The following is a 25,440-nucleotide window of genomic DNA, read 5'->3' on the forward strand; positions in this document are numbered from 1 at the left end:
GTTTTCCACTGCTTTTAATATTTACTGTGTATTAGAGAAGTGAGTGGCTTTCCATGATTTGTGCTTCCACATGTCACTAAACAAGGGAGAGAGACAAACACTTCCATTTTAGTTTATTACTGTGAACCTCATTCATACCAGTGTACCTCATTCTTTGGCTGGCAACAACTTGTGCCATTTATTGCAGCTGTGTCTTCGTCTAAACCAAACATGTGTTCTCTACTTCAAGTTAAGTCATGTGAGTTCAAATCTAGCAAGATGAGGCAGCCTTGCATTCACATGAGCTTTAATGTGACCTGCCAGCTTGCCTGAAACTGCAAGTGCCTTGATCACACAAGGATTTTTTCATTTAAAATCCATTTCCTTTCAACAAAGGGAAGCCCAGGCAGAAAGGCAAAACTCACCACTTGAAGGGCAGTAGAGAGAACTCAAGGCTGGGGAACACAGTTTTACTAAGCATTTTCCTTGAGAAAGTAGGGCGCCCAGCATGAGAGTTTTGTAAGTCTCTGGATACCCTGGCAGTCTGCAGCATGAATGAGCATTTCTTTACCTCGGCACACTGGCAATTGCTGTGTGCTTTTCACACACATCTCTTGTAAGGAACAGGATTTGGCTCTGGTTGACACCAGTTTGTGCTTTTTAGCTGTGATTTGAAATGTATTACATATTCACAATAGTTCAAGAAATTCTACTTTGTAACTTGCACTGTTTTATTTTACATTTAAATTGCATGTATGTTTCAGAGTTGTATGCCTGTTTCAGACTTTCTCTCAGGCCCTGACAAATAAAGGATATAGGGGTTTTGAGAATCCTTTTTTTTGGCAGGAGTTGTTCTGTTTTGTTTCATTTTTAGCTGCTTTCCTAGGGAAAAAACCAAATATTGTCAAGGCCTTTAGATGTAGGTCTGCCACTGGTTGACTGCTCCTAACTTTTGAACCTCTGGCAAGAGCAGAGAGCTCACAGATAATTTAGGTTGCTGCCAGTTTCTTTAAGGCAGGCAAGTATGCAGAAATGAGAGGATCCTGCTAAACACTCCTTATCAAGAGGAAGGCTACAATGAGGTCAAGCTTTTTAGTGTTACTAGAACATAAAGATGACACAGTTATGAATATTGTAGGCAAAAGAAATCTTTCAACAGTCTTCACAACATTGGAATTCACCCTTACTCAGATATGGTATAGCATACTGACCATGCATATTTATTAAAAGTCTCAGCTGTAGCTCATCAGATTCCTGCCTGATGGCATTTGTGACAGAACTCTCCTGTAGGTTATCTAATGAAAATTGTCTAACGAAGAGGAGAAAACTCAAAGCGAAGTTTTGATGTAATTAAGTTAAAAGAAACCTACAAAAATTCTAAAAACATCAGATTCAAATCCTTGGTCCTCAATAACTCTCAAATTGCTTTTTTAAAAAAAGCACAGCTCAGTGTGCTTACTGATACTTGCAATAGTTCCCATTACAAATTTTTCTGTAATAATTATTATGCAGGCTATCAACAGCCATTGGACAGCAACAATGGCACCAATCATGATCATGACAAGACAAAAATTGATTAGCTATAGAGGAATAGCTGCATAAGCTTCTACAAAATCACAATGCCAAACAAGTGCCCTTGGATATGGTACTTAAAAAGAATTCATATTTAGATTAGTTTTTCATCTTTTGGTTTTAGAGCATTTAAAAGCATCTCAAGGAATGCTTTCCCGTTCCCATTCCCTAATATATGAGCTAATCTAATAAGCATACTGAGATACACTGGATTTAGTTTCCCTCTCTGGCTTCCATCTCCAGCACTGCACACTTGCACTAGGGCTGACAGCCCCACCAGACAGCCTAGGGGCCTCCCTGATGGTCTGCTCAAGGAAGCAACACAGAAAACAGCTAAGAATTACAAAATATACAAAAATAGAAAAAAAGAGAACCCCTCTACATGGAGATCATGGTTCTGTCTTCCCTGCACTTGTCCAAAGTACAAATAGATACGTTCCTACCACACAAGTCATGCTGGACCACCTGGCTACCTGATGTGTCACAAAACCTGACATTAAACTCTCATGCTCTAAAGGGTGCTCTACTGAGATCCCTGGATATCAAGTATGATTTAAGAACTCCATGACACCTAAACAGTGACAAAGAGAAGTGACGTATTCTTTGTGTCAGGGTCACAAAGCATGGCACAGAGCTGTTCACATACAGAGGAAACAAAGAATTGTACTCAGAGTTTCAGGTGCCTGTATCTACAGGGGAGAGAAAGCAACCTCTACACACGGGCAGAGCTGAGACAATCACAATAAATGGCAAGCCACAATGACAATCACAATAAATAAAGAGTCTTACGACCCAAACCTATCCTTTCATGAAGAGTAAGGTGTCATCAGAGCACAGGTAACTGCCTAAAATTCCAGTATGTTCCACACAAGAGGGCCATAACTTCCCTGTTATCTACTGGAATCAGTGAGCAGTCTGAGGGGATTTTCAGTTCCTGTTATTAGAGATATGTCTTGGAATTACACTGAAAGTGTAAAGGCTAGAAGTTCATCAGAAGCTTTAGTGCTCTGAAAGTCACATGCTTACTACTCAACATTTATATTGTTACCAGCATAGAGCTCATCATAGAAGTGCATAGTATTTACCTTATGTCATCACATGCAAGATGGACCTTAGTAGCATTAAAAAATACAGTCTGCTGCATGCCCTGTTTTTAATTTTATCCCTTCCTTTATATAAACTCACATATAATTTCCCTTTACATAAGTTGCATTAAAAAGAACAACACCACAGCATGAGTCACTCCACAGATACTTGTACACTAGGACTTACAGCTGGCCAAGACTGAAAGAGCCTTTTAACATCTTTTTATCCTGCTCATTTTGAAGTCAAATGTTTTCAACTATGAGTACACATAGAAGTGAATTGTAATAAAATGCTCAGAATACTCTTTCAAAAACGTTATTTCTGGCCAAAAGTTAAATGCAGATTATAAATGCAGATTAAATATATAAAGAAATATATAAATGCAGATTAAATATATAAAGAAATATATAAATCTATCTTCTAAAAAAAGACAGATTAAATCCAAACTGCAACTTATAGAGAAAAATTCCAAATATGATGTCTATCTGTATGAAATAGGAAAGAACACACACACCAAAACCTAGGAAAATACAGCACAGTAAGTAAGATCGTACTCATTCCAAATAATGAATGCAAATTGTTGTTTACACAAAGTCTTACTGAAGCCAAAGGAACAGCTCAGGAAAGAAATTTTTGGGATGCTTCTGATCATTGCAAACTGAAGAATTGTCCCAAAAAGAGTACTTGGATATCCAAAGCACATTAATTGCCATTAATACAGCAATTCCTTCAACTGTGCTTCTCCTAGAGCTGCCAGCTGGGAATTACTTTCTCCAAAATCGAAGAAACAAACTCCAGACTCCATTCGACACTTGGAAATAAGACTACAACTCATATAATACTTCCTGTTACTCTGCAGGAATGAAAGAGCAACACCAAACTAGTTTTAAGGCTTCCCATTCTTGGCAGCAGCTACACATGTCAAAACTCAGACAAACTCTTGTTAGGCTATGAAAACTGTACAGATAATCATTGCTTTTGGAAACATCCAGGCAAAACACCTTGTTCATTCAAGCAGAAATAAAACAAGAACACTCTGAGAAAAAAAAAACAAAACTGACTAATGATTCAACTACGAATACCACTGTGAAAACTGATTCAGTTACAAACACTACAATGAATTCTAAGCAAATCTTTGCTGAAGGAAAAATTTCAAGGTCAAATAAAGAATGATCCATTGTGGAGCAAATCCTAGTGAGGAAATCACACAAAGTGATCCTGGAGCAGAGATTTCTTTAATTTCAACTGCCTAAACACTGTCTTCATACTTTTCTATAGCAGTGACATATTTTACACACATATCCTGTACTAGCATTGTTAGTACTTTTTCTCCAGATGTGTTTACAAATTTTTGAAGAAAATGATCTGCAAGAAAAACGCTTAAAAATTCTGTCAAAAGAGAACAGAAGATATAGCTTATCCATATCTGGGCTGTGTTCAGCCAGAATTAGGTATAGCCTTCAGGTCACAAAAAGCATAAAAGGCCATGCATGTTGGAGGAACAGAAGATGTACTTACTGTCCTGAGTAGTCTAAGAAAAACACAGACTGGGAGGACTTTTAAAGATTACCTCCTCAGCCAGGGTGCAAGATACTGCCACTACTTCAGCAGCACACAGGGGACTGAAAACTATGTTATTCAGAAAATGCAGAGTGTTCAAACCTGCTATTTAGAAGCCATGAACAATAAAAGATGGAGGAAATTACAAGGAATGGGTAAAGAAGGAGATCTTTCTAGATTCTGGGGGAAAAAAATGAAAAACTAATCACCCAGAGAAGTCCTAGAATGAAAAAAACCAAGGTCAGGAAGACAGGCTTCAGCAAGGCTTTGGAGACAACAGAACACAACAATGCCTGACTGGCACCCATTCAAAATCAATGATGGAATACTAGAGAAATCGAAACAAGAATATGATAGTCTCTCCTCAACACACCTTACATGACAGAAGGGATATTCTGCCTGTTCTAGCAGCTATAGCTCTGGGACCAGGAACCTCACCGGAAAGCTGTTGGAAAGACTGAACTGGCCTTCTGGGTGTACTCTGACCTAGATCATATGGGCAGAATGAATTTGGAAATCATGAATTTGGAAACATGAGCTCAGAACACTTCTTAAAAGAGGTGGTAGAGCCACCAGATTGGTAGGCTGAGAATAATCTAATTTAAGATTAAACTAGAAAAATCTGGTTTAAGATGAAAGAGACAAATTAGATAGTAATGGTAACTCTTGCTCAATAAAAACAGTTTAGTCTTTGAAATGCGCAGAAGACAAATTAAATTTTAAGTGAGGGGTGGACTTGGCTTTTTCTTCTAGGGGTCTGCTTCTTAGATGCTGGAGGGGTTAGAATTTCTCTTCCCTAAATGATTTTTCCTACTAATCTGCAGCACTGAACCAGGGCTGGCAGAGGTGAGACTGACATATGGAAAAACAACTAAGGAGCTCACGTGTCCACTGGGCTACAACAAAGCCTGTGGCTGGTTCCAGGCTTTCTCTTTGTGAATGATCTAAAGAGAGATCATGTTTTTGTACTGCAAACAACATGAAACAGAAGGAGCTGCAAGGACAAGGTGGCTTAGAAGCATAGGCAGGAAGTGCTACAATGGATTCTGTTATAGAATAAATAAAATAATGCATCTGGGAACTCTAATCTGAAACAAACACAAAGAAGAAGGAACATACACAGGAGACAATGATGATTAAAATGCTTTAAGTATAAAATTGACCAGAAATTAACTACAAAAGCTCTATTATATGTTTGAGTTTCAACCCAGCAATATCAGCACTGGGAAAGAACAGTGACTCTGTAGGTGAATCACATAATTACACATCAAGCATTTCAGTAGCTTTATAAGGATCTCGTAGAGTTACAGTAAAGAATAATTGAATGAAAAAGGGCAGAAAATAGAATGGTGGGCAAAATATAAATAGCTAATAATATATATCTTGGTCATTGCCAGACAAAACAGCTCATAAACAATTAGACAGATTTGGGCATCATAAAGCTCTAAAAGAAGATGAGAAGGAAGAAGGAAGGAAAATAACCCTAAAAATTAATGAATTTAAATGAAGAATTTGGATGACTACATTTCTTGACACCAGGATGTTGAACAGTCAGTTTCCAGCAAAGCCTGGCTACTTAGCGACATCATTACTTATGATATAAAACAAGACAGAAATAAATACTTGCTGAAGTGGAAGACATAGGCAAATTGTTAGTTTTCTTCTCTTCAACAACTCTAAAGATCATTCATGAAGACTTGTTGCTCAGCTTCATTTAGTATTTTTCTGTTCTAACAATGTGAAATGTTCTAATATGTGAAATCTTAGTCTCTGGCAAGAATGTAAAGCTAAAACAGTAATTAATATATTTCTTTGCAGCAAGAGAATTTTTGAAGTGATGCACTAGATTTTAACTCCTATCTGAAGAAGCATTATTGTTTATCACAAAAAAAAATAAATCACTGTGTTCAAGTTCAGCCAAGTTAGATATAAATTTATGGAAGAAATATATTTCTTGGTTGAACATTCCACCACTCAAACCCTAGAAAAGTGATATAGTTTGCATTTTGAAGAGAGTGAATTTAAATCTCCATATTTGCAGCCAGGGAGAGCAACAAACCATCAATATGCATAACTCTGAATTTTGCGTCCTATCAAAATATCACAAATACAAGCACTTCTCTGTTATGCTGGCTACAGAAAATGTGAACTGTGCTTAGAAGTGTCATTGTTTTTTTTTAAAAAAAACCCACATAGCTATTCAACAACAAAGATTCAGGACACTAAGAATTACTGTAAAATTTGGATCTTTCAGATGTCCCTTATGTGGGAGTCTACCTAGATATTCAATTTTTTCCCATCTCTCAGACCTATATGATGACATTTCTCAAATAGCAGTGATACTGCTCCACAATGCCAAAAAGGGGATTTGAAGATTGCATCCAGAGACTGGATGATGCCAATTTATCCTTTCTGTTTGAAAGGTGAATGTGTACACAATATGGCAATGAAACCCCTAATTAATGAACTCCAGAAAAATATTTCCAAATCCTCCAATAAATCCAGCATGATAATAAACTCCTGAAAAACATGAGACATGATCAAATAGCATGAAAAGCCAAAGATGCAAGCTGTTTACATAAACCAGAAATGACATCTTATATGATGTAATGTTTTTATACAAGCCTGGTAGACTAAACATTTGTGACAGTGCCAAGTATTTGGAAGGTGATGAAATTGATTGAAACTGGCCAAGACACCAGTTCCAGCTCTGATCCTGATGCCTAAATACCATCTTCATATATATGAAGGCAGAAAAAAAGTTCAAAAGCACGTTAGTGAGAGTGTATAGTTCAAGCCATCAACGGTTAGAAAATACCAGAATGAAGCATACTTGAATAACCTTAAATTGGAGACTTTGTTTAGATTATGCTATAGCCTTTAACTGCATGATTACGTACTAATTTTTCCACATAAATTCTGATTCATTCAGCATACATAATGAATAGTGCGTACGTAATGAACTATTTTTCATGTAACAGCTATTTGCTTTTGTTCAGCACGTAGTCCCAGGACTTTTTTGCCACACATTATTCATATTCTTCTCTGAAGACAAAATTACGAATTTCATCATGGGTTTTTCCATGCACCTCATGGGTTTTCCAGGCTACTACAGCATCTGTCTGATTAACAAACATTCATTACTTTATTTTGAAAACATTGCTGTGAGGGGAGGCAGCAATACGCTTCCATTTTACACATGGAAAACTGAGGCACAGGAAAGTTACTTTATACGGTTGATGTTCTCTTCAAAGCCTTTTTTTAAAGTCTTACCTTCACAGAAGTCAGCAGCAGCCATTGAGTACTCTGAGTACTCTGAGTACTCCACGGTACAATTCTCTACTGGCAGATGAAGAAGGAGAATTTGACATCCTGGGATTGTGTGTGGCTTTAGAAGATGTCATGCACAGATACACACTGACCCTTCTGTGGCAGTCACACCAAAGCACAGCCTCTTCTGCCCTGTTCCTTTAACTTTTTTCTGTCTCCCTTCCTTCTTCTTCCCCATCACAATTCAAAAGTCCTGTTCTTCATTCCTAAGGCTGTCCTTTCAGTCACAGTCTCTTCTCAGCAAGTCCTAGTTCCACTCCTTTACTCCTGAGCTCTGTGGTTCAAACTGCCCCATAACTCCTCTTGTACTTCCTCATTCTTCAAATTAATCTAAATCTGGGTGAACATGGCCTCACTATTTTTCCCCACAGATTTAATTCCCTGGGCATGCTGACTGAATTTAGACTGCCTTCCTTGCTCCTTTATCTTCTTTTCCCATTCTCATTCAGGGCTATTTTGTCCAATTCCCAATTAACCTAATCCCCATCTTGCAAGTCTTTGCTGTTCTTCTGCCTTTGACCAGTCACTGCCTCTAGTCTGTTAGTACCTCTGGGGCCAGTTTTCTTGCCTGGCTCCCTCATCTGTGTGCCCCAAGTTCCAGCATCCTCTTTGAAGGCTTGTTTCTCTGATCTTCTCCTTTCTGCATTTGGACAGGTGTTGTTTTGATGGGTGTCTACTGCTTTCCCTCAGCCTATGCTACCAAGGGCAGGGGGAGTGGATGACAGTGTCTCTGCTCTCTGCCTGGTGGGACCCACAGCCACAGAGGAGCTTCAGGAAATTCAGTTGCTGACATCCAAGACTGTTCTACCAAGCCTGTGAAAAGCCTGGCTTTTTTCCAGGCCTAAGGGTTCTCTGACATCAGCTATATTTCCATAGCATTGGTGTGGCCATGACACAAAAGATATCCATTCATCTACTCAAAGCTTTAATCCCCAGGTAAGGTTAATACAAATTTTATAAAAAGGTCACCAGAATGTTCAGCACTGATTAAAAAACCACTCCTGGCCTTATAGAAGTATAACTACAATGTTCAAATATGGCAAAGAAAAATAAAAAATGCTACACTTTTTCCAATACACAGAGTGAGTTCAAAAGAATTCTGAGGAACTACACATTAGACTGTGCTATTAGACCCATGTAAAAGAATAAGAGCAAATAATGCAAGCTGCCCTTGAAAATAACAGCTCATAACTGGCATAATGTTGCATTCACTTTGAACCAATTCTTATCAGAAGTTTTTATCTAAAAAAATTCCAAAGTGCAGATATTTATTATCTCTTATTTAACATTTGTAAGTTTTTTAATTGCTTTGATTAAGAGAGATGACAATTCCTGCAAAAACAATACTGAAAGAAACCCAGAAAAAAATCCAAAAATAGATGAATTGTCATGCTATTACTAATTGCTTACTCCAGTTTCTAGATTTGTGGCTCCTGTATATGCCTTCACAGAAGGTATAACCCAGTTTGCTGAATACACAACATCTCAATATTAATCCTCTCATCTTAGAAAACAGGAAAAATATTTTGCTATCTACATAAATTTTCCATTACTTTTTACTGCAGCAGAGCTTGCAATTCCAGCTAAGTGTACTGCAGGATTTGTCATATCATAATGTTATGATTTCACTGGCTTTCTTTACAGTTACTAAAGCTTAAAGACCAAGGACATTTTTAGAATATGAAAATCTAGTGTATTTATAATTTACTATGTGTAATACATTGCTATTTATCACAAGACTTTGTTGAACTCCAGTAACGCAAATCATCTTAAGAATATCACCCTTTTCAACAAAGATATCCTAAAATAAATTGCTAGTATTTATAATACAAATGTACCCATGTACACACTCAGGGAGCTAAATGTATGGTGTGTACATTTATCTCAAAGATGAATGCCTTAACCTTTGCTTCCTTGTTTTGTGTTTTCATTAAAACAAGCTTTTTGATGCATAACTGCCACCTGTAGGAAATACCAGAACATGCTCAAGAGCAGCCCTGTGCCAGCTGAGGCTCTGAGCTGTCTCTCTGCCATCCCCAATATAGGCACCTTCTTTGGAAATTCAGCCACGTATTGAGGAAGCAATGGCCCTGGATGATGGCAGCTTGCTTGATGAAGGTTAGTTTGTAAAGCCACATCTACAGGAAAGTTGCTGTTTTCTAGTGAAGTCTAACCAAAAAAGGAACTGAAATGAAAAATACTACATTTTTCCATTTGCTTGTCTGTATGACATTAATCCACAGGAATCAAGCAGTCCTTCACTATTGTATATTGATACAAATAGAATTTGTCATGATTAACACGCACTACTTCACTACAGTTACTTAGGGTACACGGATATGAAGGATTGCATAATTAATGTATTTTTAATTTTATCTACTATTATTTAAAAGGAATATATGTGAAAAAGTGTTTAAACAAAAATATATATATATAATATATATATATATAAATATAGTTCAATTTCCTGTGGCTGTGAGTAAAGCATGAATGGATGGAAGTGCATATATTTTAATTCCAACATTGAAAGAAAAAAATCAAATAATTTCTAATGTATCTATAAAAATAATACCGATAAAAAAACTGATACTGATAAAAAACAGTAACTGAAACTTTTCAATGCCTTGTAATTTTTTTTAATATTACAAGAAAAATAAAGAGCTTACAAAAATTCAGCTTTTTAAATGTTAGAGTCTGCCTTGGTCAAAAAAAGTGAAGTATTTAATCACAATTTGTAAAAAATAACACAGAAAACTGGCTCGACTCCCTCTACAGACATCAAATTTAACAGTTATGCTCCAAAAATACGCTCACCACAAGGAAATAGTTTCATTAATTCAGCTGTACCAATCACTTATACAGTATCCCCATTCCTTGGTACATTTACTAGGTAACATGAATTCCATACCCAAAGCATATTTTGCATGCAAAAATGAGAAGTTATTTTTAATAATTCGATGTGAAATGACAAGATATAAATTATCTGATACAGGAGAACAAATAATATGCCACTCTACGAAAAAATATTAGTACATTGTTTGACAGCCAGTGAGTCCGTAGTTTTGTCAGTCACAGTTGTGTACAAACGACATGTCTCTCTTCTCCCCTAGTCAGCCTTCAGCGTCGCTTCTAGCACGTACACTTGTTTTGGCTGTCCCTCGTCACCACCTGACATTTATCTGCTTGCTTCAACACAGACAACCTTTAACACTCGCACCTGGTACCGTGAAAGCAAACTTCACGTTGCTGCCGGGGAGCAGGCGCGGGCCGGGCGGCCAGCCGCTGTCCCCAGGGCACTGCGGTGTGGCGGCGGTGCGGGCGGCAGGCGCGGCGCGGCGGGAGCGCGGCTCGGCGCGGGGCTCGGCTCACCCGAGCCGGTCGGCGCGGTGCTGTCCGCGGTGCTGAACCGCCTCCCTCTCCGCGTCCCCCCGCGCCCCATCTTGCGAGCCCCAAGCTCGGGCCGCTCGCCGCCTCATGGCTCTCACGAGGGACCGGCAACAAGTCTGGCCGCTTGCCCACGCCAGCCGGCACCGCCAGCCCGTCTGTCTGAAGCACGGGAATTGCCCCGTAATACAAAGGACTTTGGAGACCGCGGGCGACAAAACCTCACCAAGGCCACTACCCCATCCCTAGCTCTGGACTCTCCGCAGCTCGGGCTCTGGCTCTCGTTGCTGCCTCTCCCAGAACAAGCCTCAGCGTCCATTCCTGGCAGGGGCAGGGTTATGCATCAGGCTTGCCCGGGGTAATCGCACCGCAACGCCAGGCACGGCTTAGGGAGCGGCGGTTTTCCCTCCCTTCCCTCCAGCAAGGTGCAACCTTCTCTTCTTCTTTTGTTCTCAATGGCAGGAGGGTGGCGGCAGCGGCGGGAGGGGTGGGGAACACTTGCACCTACAAATTCGTGGGGGATAACAAAGGACCATACGACGCGCGGATTAATTTGCATTAGCATCCATGAGGGCAGCAGCATCTTACGTCTGAGGGATTAGCCGCGCCGAACCCGGGCTTACCGTCCCTATCGCAGAGCTGAATCGCCTCCAGGCTGAGGTTCTTGATCACCTCCTCACAAGGGCTCGTGGGGCTGCTCATGGTGTGCGCCAGGCGCGGAGCCTCCATCGCGCCCCTCGCCGCTGCCTGCTGTGGCTTGGCCGGGGGCTGGGGCTGGGGCTGGCCGGCTCCGGTGCAGAGCCGCGCGGCAGCGCTTCCCGGCGCCGCCCGGCTCGGCTGCGAGCGCTCGGCGGAGGAGGCGGGCGAGGAGCGGATTTGTCACCGCAGCGAGCCGGGGAGGGGGCAGCAGCGAGGCGGGCGCCCGGCGCGCCCGGGATCTGTGTTTAAAGGGGCCGCGGCCGCCGCCTCGGAACCGTCCCTTCCCCCTCTGCTCCTTATGTAACCGAGGCCGCGCCTCCGCGGGGAGCTCCCGGGGAGTCCAACCCCTCTGGGTCGGGCCCTGCGAACGGCCGGTCCGGGTTCCAGCCGGCCTACCTCGAGCACAGCTGCCCACCGCCGCGGCGTGGTTTGTTTCGAGGTTACTCCATAACCCGACAGAGTCGCCCAAGGCAAAACCACCCCCAAGCCACCGTTAGCGACTTCCCCTCCCCTAAGCGCACAGGCCACCATGACCGCTCTGTGCATCACACCCAGCTGCAAGGGCTCTGCCGTCCACTCTGATCCTTCGATAATGCAAGAATTTGCAGAAAGAAATATTAGCCTGTTTTAGATTGATAACCTAGAAAAGCTGTCAGAAGGTTATTGATTGCAAGAGAGGTTATGGGAATGAGCCATTTCTGGCTGTCTGCCCTTCACAATTCCCACCTGCCCTTTTTGTGGGAAGGAGGAATGATCCACATGGTAGTGGTGCCATTCCTATCAAGTTTTTTTGAAAAGTACTTTATCACTTCCCAGCCTCAGGAACAAGAACGGGGCCAGAAAAGGGAAAATTTAAAGAGCAATAGAATAATAAATTAAACTTCTGTAGCACTGTGTCATCATCAGGTGTGACAGCTCAGCTACCTCTTCACCAAGGCCTGCAGTCTGATCAAAGGAGCAGTCTCTAGGCCTCAGGGGCTGCAGGAGTGCACTGCTTTCTCCAGGTCAAAGACTGTCTTTGGGATCAAGCTCAGTGTGCTGGAATGGGATCACCAGTTTCCAGACAAAGTGGTTTGAACCCATTTCCTACCACACATTACAACAAGCATTCCTGGCACCAGTTTGTTTTTCCACCAAACCAAAATTGACACCATTTAGCCATTGATCATGAGACATCAACACTGGTTGCTTTGATTTCTCAAATGAACAGCAGTTCATTGCACATAGGCTCCCACCAAGACTAAGGCTGTGATGTTTCTCGGTCAACATTGCAGGACAACAACTCCAGAGAGTCCCTAAAGCTCCCATTTCGCTTTCTGCAGTCCCAAGACCACCCAGTGTCCTCCAAGTCCACACTGATGTGGCACAGTAGCAAACCCCACGCACAGCTAGATGTCTGTCATTCCACTAACACTGGACTTTGGGATCCTTCATTCTTTATAATGGTTTCCAGAGACACAAGTCTCAGAAAATGAACTCTGGTGGTGCATTTCATGAAGCCACTGCCAAGTGCTGCTGCCTGGAAGCAAGGAATAGGTTTTAGGAGCCTAGATTCCTCTGACACCTTCAAAAATCTGTAGTTCATCATGGGGAGAAAGAGTAATGCTCAGCACTCTTCTGGGACTGTGCTACACCATTCCCCCCCACTCCATTTTTTTTTTTTCCTGCACTTAATTTCTCTTACGTTTTTCATCATGATGGAAAATGTGTGCAGAGGGGTCAGGCAGAGGAGAAATTGAATGAGTGGGAAGGGAACCTAAAGGAAGAGAAAATGAAAAGGAAGTAATAACAGGAAGGGAGAGTATGAGTCAATGGGTAGGTGGGAAGAGAGAGGAATATATGAATGAATGCACAGACAGAATGAGGACAAATATAGAATCAGAAAGGGAAGAAATTAAAGTGGGTGAGACTGCATTCATCAGGTTTTAATTTTGTCTCTGACAAGCATTAATTCCCTGCACGGAAGCAAAACCTTTCTCCTTGATATTGCAACTGTTCTTAGCAGACAGGCATCTCCTACGTAAGGCTGGAAAATTTCTTTCTCTGAAGATGGTGTATTTAGTCTCTCAGCCTTATGTTCCACATTCATGCCCTTCCACAATGTGGCAGACAGTTCAGCAGCTCACATAATCTTGTTACTTCTTTGCTACGACATTATATAAAGTCTATTTGAAACAGACGCCATTCTTGAATACTGGGAGAATTCCCAAATTATTTTCTCTGCCTCTATTTTATACACCTTTCTCTTCTCTACTTCTTATTCTATGCAACTGAAATCAGGTTTTTAAGAATGGATGGATTTTGAATAGCTCTTTGAAACTGGACAGCTTTGGGGGTGTTCCCATTCCTCAAAGGCCTTTCATTTTTCAGCTACCTTGTAGCAATAACTCCTGTTTGAGCTATAGCTATTTCTTTCCCCACATCGTTACAATTTTTTTTAAAGAAAAGACTGATTAACTCTCCAAATACCAGCAGACTTACGTGTAAGTGTAAAGCAGAGAAACATTTTCCTTAGCTCCACTTTTCCAAAGCTAGACCTGCCTGAGACAGTATTTTGCAGAGTCACACTTCAGACTGGGTGCTTCCTTCAGCCTATCACTATTCCCATCACCTGGGCAAGGGATCAACATTTTTTTAAAGCTCAAATTACTCCCAGATGTGATTCCATGCAACCACCTGATAATGAATTTAATCCTAAAGAGGACACAATGCTCTCATGACATTTTCCTCACCTGAGAGAACTATACTCTGCTTGTCTTAACAAGGAATATCATTGTCTGAGGCATAAATTATGTTTGTGCTAAAGAATGACAGTCTCAGCACATAATCAGAAAATTTATTCTGTGACAGATTATCCCTGACAGCATTTAGCAAAAAATGTCACATATCACAAATATGGGTCAATATTATGTAATGGAAAGTCTGCCAATGGCAGCACAACGTTAAAGACAGCAGAGGATCATGTGTTTAGAACTGCAAAAGCTTGCAAGGAATTTACAACAGCAACCTCTTAGACTTTCAACATTTAGATAAATAGAATCCTACCAGCTTCTGTAGTTCACCAACAATGTGTCTGTTATTATAGTAAGCTCACACAAGGAGAAAGAAGCAGCATTTCCTAGTATGATGCACACACCAGGAAACGTGAGCTGTGACACACAGCTCTTGCCTGGCGAGGTTCAACAATCTCAGCTCTCTTGCCTCAGTCTGGCATTCACAGTCCCCCAGGTAGGTCAGCAAGATCTTGTTACAGGGCTAACACTCTACAGCAGAAAGGCAGAGAAGCTGCCAACCAGCTGGAGAGGTGTGTGGCTTCTTTCCTAAAAGGCACAACTTCATTCATGCCATAAAGCAAGGGGAAAAGGGATTCCTGTGTATTCCTTCCTACAAACACCCCCACCCCAAGATTACAAAGTTCAGCCCCAACCAGTGTTGCGCTCTGTTTTGGGAAAACTGCTGTGCATTAGCAGCAGAGCACAGCACAGAGCTGGGAAACCTCATTCTCACTATTTGAAAACTCTTGTATTTCATTGTAGCAGGTTTTCATCTGGAAGTTATAAAAGAAACCCCCTTTCTCATACCTCAGCAAGACTCAGAGTTCCAGCTCTGCCTTCCCACTTGGGAATAAAAAACGACTTGTGTTATTGCTCAGTGGACTGTGCAAGCAGAACGCAGAAAGGCTACAGACTGGTCTTCAGGAAAAAAAAAAAACAAAAAACAACAAACAGGGAGGAATTAAAGACAGTATTTTGGCATTTTTTTCCTCCTACTAATATGTCACTTTTGAGGAGAAAAGCAAAATATTAAAGGACAGATAAAAAGAAGGATGAAAACCAGCACTGAGGGTCAGTCCTAAAAGGTACACTGACTAAACTTAGCAACAAATCCCTGACGTTTCATGGAAATAAATTCTTTGCAATTTTGCAGTCATTCTCTGTCTTTAATGGACATGTCAACTGTTTCAAGCATGCAAAGGCACACACTCAAAAAAGATTGTGTGCAAAATATTATTGAAATACCATAGAACTAAAGTAAAATCCACAGATGTGACAGAAAGACAAAATCCCACCCCAAAACTTAAGACCCTAAGTGAAAGCCATGACTCCATAGAGTTAATGTGCAGTGTGACACTGCATCCTTTGCTGTGACAGACTTTGATGTATGAAAACTTAGAGCATTTAGATACAGTAAATAGTACTTAGATAGTACTATTAACTACTAATAGTAGTTAGATAACCGGGAACCTCTTTATTTTTTCTCAGATAACAAATCGAGAGCCTCCTCAAGTGCTCAAACAATGATGATGATAACAGAGGTCTCCCTTTTATACTCTAGGAAAATCCAAGGCAGAGCAGCAGTGTTTATCCTTAGTTCTAGAGCAAGTCCCTCTCCCTCTTTCTCAAAAGGTAACACCCATGACTAGGCATCCTGACACCAAGTCCAGCAGTGAGGCTCCAGATCTTCTGGAAATGTCTCTGCCTGATGTTTTCTTCTTCAGTGTTGACTGAGATGCTGGGAAGCCCCACAACTGGGAACTCACCAGTGAGTTGCATGCAGTAGCTCATGCATCTCAAAATGTCTCTCCTTCCCTGTTCAGAGGCTTCGTTGCAGCAATTGTATTCAGTTTATGCATTGAGGCTTCTCTTGCAAGGCCCTAAAACATACTTTAAAACATCAAAGATACAATTCTGAGGCAATCTTGTGACTTCTGGTGCCAGGGAACCTACTCATGAATCTGGAAAAATAGCTTCAGTGAAGGCAAAAGTAGTCTACAACTTGGATAAAAAGACCATCAGTCTATGAAAAAGACAATCAAGGGCATATAAGAAAGAAATTCACTAAAGTACAAACAAACAGGGTAGCCAGAGTTGCAGTTAATAGCAATAGCTTCAGAGCAAAAGAAAGGAGGTGGTACTTCCTACAACGGATATTACAGTTGTAAGACTAAAGGACAGTGCCAGTGCTAGAAATTTTTGTTCATTTAAGGGAAGACTGGAAAAGTTTGTGCAAAAGGAATAATTTAGAGTTACTAAAACCAAAAGTGACTGAAGTGAGAGTGACTGAGCCCTAAGCAGAAAACCAATAGAGTCCAGGGAAGAGTTACATGTATTTCTCATGCCCTTCATCTTCTGTAAATATCCATTTTCAGCTACTGCTAAAGGAACTGTACTGTCCTGGGTAAGTTCTTGGTCTGACCCAGGACAATCATAGAAATGCTCTGCTATTCCTTACCACCCACCACTGCCACACCATCCTCATTCATAAGGGAAACTTCAAAGTATGGAGCCCTCTGATGGTACCAGTCAGGTAGGCAAATCTCAGCCTAATCTAAGCAACATAAACAATTAAAAGGGAATATTCCTCTCAGACCAAGAAAGATATCAAGCAAATTATCATTTCATTAATGTTATTGATGGTGCTGCTTTCTGAATTTCAGTTTTCTGATTAGTTTTATACAGTCTGAATAAGCATCTAAGAAAGACAAATTCTTCTGTATGCAAAAAAAAACCCTATTTGTAGTTCATAAAATTTATTTGTTTCCTAATGGGCACAAAGTACTGTCAATGCTTAGCATTATCACTTATTAGTTCCATTTTAAGTTTAGCCTCCCTTTCTGAGATTCAGAGTACCCTTAGAGAACAATGTGAACTCTTCTCCTCTGTGCCGTTAATCAGTCTTCCAACTTTTTGTAACCACTTTCACATTTAATTAATGCCATATCCTCTAGATATTGGACCATATCTTGACCTTTAAAGGATACTACTGTCTGCTTATCCTTGACAATGCTGACTTCTATTCAGATTTAGTTTCTGTCTACAGTTCAGTGGCCAGCTTTGATACCTTTAAGTGAATTTTAGCTCCAGCTGACTTGTTTCAGTAATTCCCTTAAGATATTATGTGGCACAGCATCAAATACCTTTGTAAAATCTTGATGCTATTCTGTCCTCTGCTAATCTTCTGCCTTCATCATAAAAGATAGGGAGGGATAAACATTCTAATTGGCCTGGCTTGGTTTACTGCAGTACACTTGTGCCATACCAGGGTCTCGTTATACTACTCACATCCATATAAATACATTTCCCCCTTCAGCTTCACTATTTATAGTATCTGTTTCAATTTGGAGCCATGCCCATAAGACAATAGTTTCCACAGTTACTCTTAATTCAGTTTTTAAAGACTTCTGGCATGCTGACACTTTATTAGTCTCCTGATACTTCTTCAATTCTCTGTGGGGTTTTTTAGCAACTAGCTGTTCTATTAGTTCTTTAAATATCTGAAGGGACATCTCAGATATATTTATTCAAGTGATGATATTTCATTATGTATTTCTTAGTTACTTTTTTCCAGCAGTTCATAATTACATCAATGATTTCTTAAGCAAGACATTATTTAAAGTTTAATCTCCTTCCCAATAAACTTCATGGCAAAAGTCCAATTAGTCTTAGGGAGAAAAATAACTGGTCTCAATATCTATCTCCTTATTACAAATTAATTAAAATTAATATTTTTTGATCAAGTAATTTTGTGCTATTGTACCTTCAAGACTTATAACACTATCTTTTCTTATTATTTTTTACCTCATGGCAGCTGTTTCACTGAATCCTCATGTCCCTGTTTCTCTCCTGTAAACTAAACATGGAATATAAAACCCTGTTTTGGTGACCCTCCACTTTTCTGTGTCTAGTGCAGCTCATATTTTAGTTTTACTTGTTTAAGTAGCCCACAGTGACCCATTCTCTCTTTGTTTTTTCCCATTTTCATTGGAACAAGACATATTTCTGCTGGCTTTTCATTATAGTATCCTCTCACTTTTCCCCTACTGTTCTTCCCCTTTTCACAAAGCTTTTTCTGAAATTCTCTCAAGTTATCCTGTGAATGAGATTTTCCTCATAATACTACACCCTTTCACCGGGTAACTGTAACTGTTCAGATAGCCAAGAATGTACAGTTCATTAATAAAGTTAATGAAGAAAGTCTAAGTGATTAGTTCCTCAGTGTCATCTACTGATCTCATTTCCTTATCACTATAGAGCTATAAGCATTTTGCATAAGCACAGAAGATGGAATCTAGGTTGATGTCACTGCTTTTGTACCGTCACAATCTGCTATGTCTGAGGTGATGTGGCAACACAGGAAAGACACCATTGCCTCATCCCCCAGTGCTACCGTAAACACAGTCAATTAACTGCTAAGGAAACACCAGGAAGATTGTGTTAAATCAGTGAGAGTAGGAACACCGAGACATTCCCTCTCCTTAGCTCAGAGACTGGGTGCATAGTGAGAATAATCTTAAATTTCTCTCATATGACTCAGTGACTTACTACAAGCTCTTCTCCTGTTTTTCAGATCTATGATTATTTAGATATATGCTTTGTGTTGACCTAGGCTGGATGCCAGGTGCCCACCAAAGCTGCTCTGTCACTGCCCTCCTCAGCTGGACAGGGGAGAGCAAATATACAGAAAAGCTCGTGGGTCAATATAAGGGCAGGGAGAGATCACTCAGCAGTGACTGTCATGGACAAAATGGAATTGACTTAGAGAAATTAATTGAATTTACTACCAATCAAACTCAGAGTAAGAAAATGAGAAGTAAAACAAATCTTGCAAACACCTTCCCTCACACCACTCCTTTTTGGGCTGTACCTCCTCCCCAACCAGTGCTGCATGGAGATTGGGAATGGGGATTATGGGCAGTTCAACAGAGATTGCTTCTGCTGCTGCTCAGGGAGAAGAGTCCTTCCCCTGCTCTAGCATGGGGTCCCTGTCACAGGAGACCGTCCTCCACAGATTTCTCCAGTGTGAGTCCTTCCCATGGGCTGCAGGTCTCCATGAACTGCTCCAGAGTGGGTCCCTTCCCATGTGGTGCAGTTCCTCAGGAACAGCCTGCTCCAGCATGGGTCCCCCATGGGGGTCACAATTCCTGACAACAAACCTGCTGCAGTGTGGGCTCCTCTCTCCACAGGTCTGCAAGTCCCCCCCAGGAACCTGCTCCAGCGTGGGCTTGCCACAGATTCACAAGCTCTGGCATGGGTCTCCTTCATGGGCTGCAGGCAGGTCTCTGCTTCCTTGTGGATTTTCATGGGCTTCTGGGGGACAATCTGTTTTGCCATGGTGTGCACCACGGGCTTCAGGGGAATCTGCTCTGGCAGCTGGAGCACCTCCTTCCACTCCTTCTTCCACTGATCTTGGTGTCTGCAGACTGTTTCTTTCACATATTCTCAGTCCTCCCTTCCCTGGCTGCAATTGCTTCTGCACAATAACTTTTTTTTTTTCCATTCAAAATATGTTATCACAGGCACATTGCTGCAATTTCTGATTGGCTCAGCCCTGGCCAGTGGTGGGTTTGTCTTGGAGTCAGCTGACTTTGGCTCTGTTGGATAAGGGGGAAGCTTCCTGCCGCTACTCCTTTTAGCCATCCCTGTCCCGTCTCTGCTACACAGAGCCTTGCCGAACAGACCCAATGCAATATGTGATCCACAATTAAAGTGTCACAAAATTTCATGAGAAATACTTTCACATTAAAAATGGAGAGCTGTGTTTTCCATGGGTTTGCTCTGCTAGGAAGGCATGTCCACTTAGCACCCATATACGGGCAGATTAGATAAAGAGATTAGTGTAAAGAAATAAACAATAAAATGAGCATTTGTCTGTACCATTGTTTCTTTAGCAACGTTCACAAGCATTTTAATTAGATGATGTTCTGCTCTGAATTATGTCCTACCACTGTTACTTGTGTTCTGAATATATGTCAGCCCTGCAGTATGTTATTTATTGGTAGTGTAGCAATCCTAACAGATTTCCAGTTGCTGTCCATGTGCAGTGCCCTGGAGTGTTTAAAGTCAGTGGAGGAGTTGTGACATTCTGTGAGGCTTGAAAATCCTAGAACTGACTCAAAATCTGTTAGACTGATTCACTCCTCCTGCTTCTTAAACCAGGCTGCACAGCAGGATAATTGCAAAGGCCGTCTTTAGCCTCAGGAGTTTATCTGTCTTAGGATCTTTAAGTAGTCAGTGGAGAGTAGAAAAATCCTCATCTGTGTCTCAAAGGGACTTCATTGTAGGTGCTCAGAGCTGCTCCAGAGGAAATGCTTCCTTTTGATTCTACAGAAAGCAGGGGGAGAAAAACCTTCTGAGAGTAGATTTAGTCTTTGTGAATGCCCCCTAAATTGTTCCTATGTGTGTTTGCAGGAGCTGTCGTTGATAACCTGCACTATATTCAGGAGAGAGAAATGAGAACAGCAAACAAATACAACAAAACTCTCTCTCTAGGACTAACACAAACTCCTCGGCTCCTTGTCCAAAGTTCAGGGGGCCTAATCTCCACGTGTTGATGATAGGGACAGGGCTGTCTGCAAAGCAGAACAGTTATTCATTTATCATGACAGCGTTCATTTATCCAGGCACAGATGTTGCCTGATGACAGAGGTCCAACAGTGGCTCCTGTGTGATGGAACGTGGCTCTGTGTTCAGACTTGTCCAATCACTGTTTATCTGAGACCTGCTGAACTCACATCAAATGTTCATCATTCGGAAATTCTTTTTTCTTGAATTTCCTCTATTTCTTCCATGTTAACTACTAACCCAATATCTTACATTAGTTTTTAAAACCAAATTTACTTTGGTTATTTATCTAATTTTTCTTTTTAATAGCAGTATTTTTCTTCTTGATTCTCTCTGTTCTTATTTTATCAATTTTCAGCCTAACCTCACCTGCTCATCTGTCTGAGAGCCAGGTTCTGATTAATGTATCTCCACACAAATTCAATTTAGCCATTGATAGTACATTTTTTGGGGTTGATCACATCACATCCACCTGGTTATTTCTGGGATGAGGAGGGAAAATGAGGTAGAAAGTAGCAAAAAAAAAAATTGCTTTCTGTGTTGAAGCAGTTGATTATAATTAATGAAATTAAATTTTACTTGGTTCGTGTGACAAAATTTTGGTAGCTACAGGGAGAAGCTGCTGAAGTTTCCCCCAGGTTCTGGTGGAGCCTATGCCAGCCAGCTCCAAGGTGGATCCACTGCTGGCCAAGGCCAAGCCTATCCACATTGGTGGTAGCATCTCTGGGATAACAGACGTAAGAAGAGGGAAAAGACACTGTGCAAAAGTAATCAGAAGAAAGGAATGAGAATATGTGAGAGAAACAACCCAGCAGACACCAAGGTCAGTGGAAAAGGAGGGGGAGGAGGTTCTCTGAGCTCTGGAGCTGAGATTCCCCTGCAGCCTGTGGGAAGGACTCATGTTGGATAAGTTTAAGGGGGACTGTGCTGTAGCAGGGGAAGAGTGTGAGCAGTCCTTCCTTGAGAGGGAAGGGACAGCAATGAAAATGTGTGATGAACCGACCAAACCCCAAATCCCTCATCCCCCTGTGCCACTGGCTGGGGAGGAGATAGAGAAAATCAGGAGTGAGGAGGATGGGGAAGAAGGGAGAGGCTGGGGAAAGGTGTTTTAAGATTTAGTTTTTATTTTCCATTATCCTACTCTGCTTTGATTGGTAATATATTAAGCTAATTTCCTCTAGCTGAGTGCATTTTGCCCATGACAGTAATTGCTGAGTGATCTCTCCCTGCCCTGATTTTGACCCACAAGCCTTTCACTACATTTTCTCTCTGTTACCCAGCTGAGAAGGGCAGTGGCAGAGCAGCTTTGGTGGGCACCTGGCACCCAGCCTGGGTCAACCCACCACAAATTTTCTGGTCTCTTGTCCTCAGTAAGCTACTTACAGTAGCTGCCATTTGACAAGAAAGTTGTCTGTGTAGGTTTTATCGATCTTATAACATATTGCCCATCATGTTGTGGAAGTATTAATTTGTACACGTAAGTGACAGTGAAGTTTTCCAGTACCATATTGAGCACAGCAACAGAAATAAGGTGGAGCTATAGAGTTTTGTACTTTAAATACCAATCTAGATTAGCCCTGCTATTTTGTGTGGGCAATAGCTAGATTACTGCAATTTAATTTCTTGCATATTTAAAACAGTCATTACATTTTAAAACATATTTTAATGCCGTAGCTCCGTCAAATTAATTTAGAGGTTGCACCAGCTTAATTATACACACCCCTACAGCAATACAACCACAGTTCCAAAAAGCTAAGGACAACCTTCCCCCTTAATTTCTGTGCACCACCAAACTTCTCCTGCCAGGAATGAATTAGACCTGGTATTAAGGCATTAATGAACCCTGTATGTGTTTTTGGAGGAGAGCCAAATGTTCACGTATATTAAAATCTCTAGAAACCTGTTACTACATATGTGTTTGCATTCATAAAATGTATCAAGCAAAGCTATTCAGAAAAGGAAGATATGACACAGAGTCAGCCTAAGGAGAGATTGAAAATGGAAATATTTTATCACTAACCAATGACTATTTTCATTTGTCTAATTGCAATAGAAATGAGTGCCAAACCCTCCATTCTCTGCAGACAGTTTGAGGCCTGAGTGAAAAAGCTCCATTAACACTTTTTTATTGTTCTTTCTTGAAGCTGAGTAATATATCACTATAAACTAGGTGAAAAAAATGAGGTATAAATCAAGCTAAATTCAAGGATTAATGAGATTAGCAGCTATCAGATCCATAGACTATCTATAGATTGACCACTAAGTCTTATGCCCTCAGGAGTTAATTACACAGCTATCACAAGACATGCTCATGACTGGCCTCTACCTTATTTGCAAACAAACCTTCCCAGTCCTAGCACAGGAGCAGTGATGTGGTTACGAAAATATGGCAGCAAATAATTCAGAGACAAAAGACAAAAGACAGAAAAGTACTCCACAATGTCTTCAGGGCTTCCTCCCATGCTTAGGAAGCATGAGGGATGCTCAGTAACAAATAAGAGAAAAATTGGGGAGCCCAGCTGTCAAAGTAGAGGTTGGTCCCCCCACTCCTCTCACCAGAGTCCAAAATTGCCTTTATAATTAACACATGTAGAAAATTATTTTAAAATGTGCAGTGATCATAATGGCTAAGGTGGGAAGACCCAAGCTCTCTGTGTCTTTGTTCTGTTTTGGTGCAGTGCTTTTGCAGTTAAAATGGTATCATGCAGCCCTTTTGGGAACAGCTGCTGTCAGTAAGCATTACGAACTCGCAGTCAATCTGCAGAATTCTCGCAGACAAAGATACTCATTCCCAAAGTGTGGTGTTTGGCTGCAGAAGGCAAATACCAGGAGTTAACAGGAGTGTCAATAAAGGAACAAGCAGTGGGGTTAGACTACAGTCACTTTGGGGGTTTGAGCACTCATTAAAATGACTGCCTGACAGCACTGTCTAAATGGAAATATTATGCGAACGATGAATTCATCCTGGAGTAAAACCTCCTTCCTGTATCTTGCTGGCAAAAAAACTTAATCAAAAAATATATCCAGACTGAAATAGATCATGCAACCAGCTTTAGAGAGAACATGTAAGTCTTTATTTTCTCATTTTGGATTTCTCCACCCTCTCACGGGATGGTGGTCTGAACTCTTTATACTTGTCAAACTCCCACTGACCTCAACAGAAAACAGCTCATCTCAAAACACAGCTGAGCAGAGCAGGCAGCTGCCTTTGCTTGAGCCAGCTGTTCCCAAACCGAGGTTGCAATCCCACATGCAGCTGCAAGGCAGGCAGTGAGAGCAGGGTCAGTTCTCCAGCCTATTGTGTGGTACTTCCACGGACTGTGGGAGCAAAAGCTTTGCTACAGCAATGATCATGGGTATCTTCTTTCACTGCTTTAAAGTTGTTTTTCCCTCTTCCTCCCCCTCAACTACTGATGGAGTCTTATTACTGCTTGATCCAGCTGAACCCTAAGGCAAAGTTTTCAGCACTGGGCACACTCCTGCAGAGAGAGTTTTGTATGAATTATAAAGTCAGGGCATTCAAATACTACATCAATTCACTTCCCACAGGCTGTCTTCATGAATGCTTATTCATCTTGAAATGATGGTACTCTTAAGAAGTCACTTAAGCTCTTAAGCTTTCCTGGTCTCATGTCACAACTTCAAGAACAATCAAAAGGAAGAACGCTTGAAAAAGCATAAAAACAAAACCCATAGTCAGAAATATTTGTTGCTGAAACTTCTGCTAAATAAAGAGATCACTCTCTGCACAGATACAGCATAACATGTTCTTCTGTATAGCTCATAACAAGCCTTCATTTAGTCATTTCTGTCACCAAAAGATTATTGCTGTTGTGTTCTCCTTGTTTTGGGACATAGACAAACATAAATGCCCCTCTGCACACACCCTTCTAGAGCCTGTAAAGGAGACACAAAGAAATGTTCCTCCCACTTCAATGGGAGAAATGATTGGTAACTATTTCTAACAGTCAGATTCTCATTCTGGCAGAGACATCTTAAAAATTATTTTTGTTGTCATTACAGGTAGCAGTATTGGTAGCCTTTACAAAGCACTCTTGTGTTTCAAAGGTAACGTGACCACACAAACACTGTCTGTGCACTTCCACAAAGGCTAAGCAACACATTCCTTACTGCTTTAAATTATATCTTCCAGGCCTGCTGGAGATCAGAGGGGCTGGAACAGGGGAGCAACTAAGTGCAAGTCACTTGTAATGTTCTACCTGCTAACTAACGAGCAGACAAGCCCTGGCAGGCTGGCTGGAGCTGCAGGCAAACAGCGCTAGCTATAGCTCATTTCAGAAGTGTAGAACTAAAGAACTGCTTTCCTCTCTCTCATGCCCTCTGCCACATGCCAGCAAGCAAACAGGAGCATGGGAGCAGCTGACCACTTCTGATGCCAAGGACTTGTGCGCACACTGTAACAGCCTGTGCTCGCCAGCACTTCTCAAAGGAAACGAGAAGCCAGTGTTCCTCTGAAGCCTTGGGTGAG

At 41.1% G+C, this 25,440-nt stretch overlaps 1 protein-coding gene across 2 annotated transcripts in view; it reads right to left on the minus strand.

The window, feature by feature from the left end:
* PHYHIPL (phytanoyl-CoA 2-hydroxylase interacting protein like) overlaps positions 1–25,440 on the minus strand; it is a 54,945-nt gene that overhangs the window by 19,774 nt on the left and 9,731 nt on the right. The window contains exon 1 of one of the 2 annotated variants that reach the window (XM_015632899.1): positions 11,535–11,799. The exons of the other annotated variant lie outside the window; for it this stretch is intronic. Coding sequence (XP_015488385.1) covers positions 11,535–11,640 — 106 coding nt within the window. The 5' untranslated portion in view covers positions 11,641–11,799. Of the gene's footprint in view, positions 1–11,534; positions 11,800–25,440 lie in introns of those variants that run through there. 2 annotated transcript variants of the gene reach the window in all.

The sequence above is a fragment of the Parus major genome, chromosome 6 (assembly GCF_001522545.3).
Source record: "Parus major isolate Abel chromosome 6, Parus_major1.1, whole genome shotgun sequence".
Lineage (NCBI taxonomy): Eukaryota > Metazoa > Chordata > Aves > Passeriformes > Paridae > Parus > Parus major.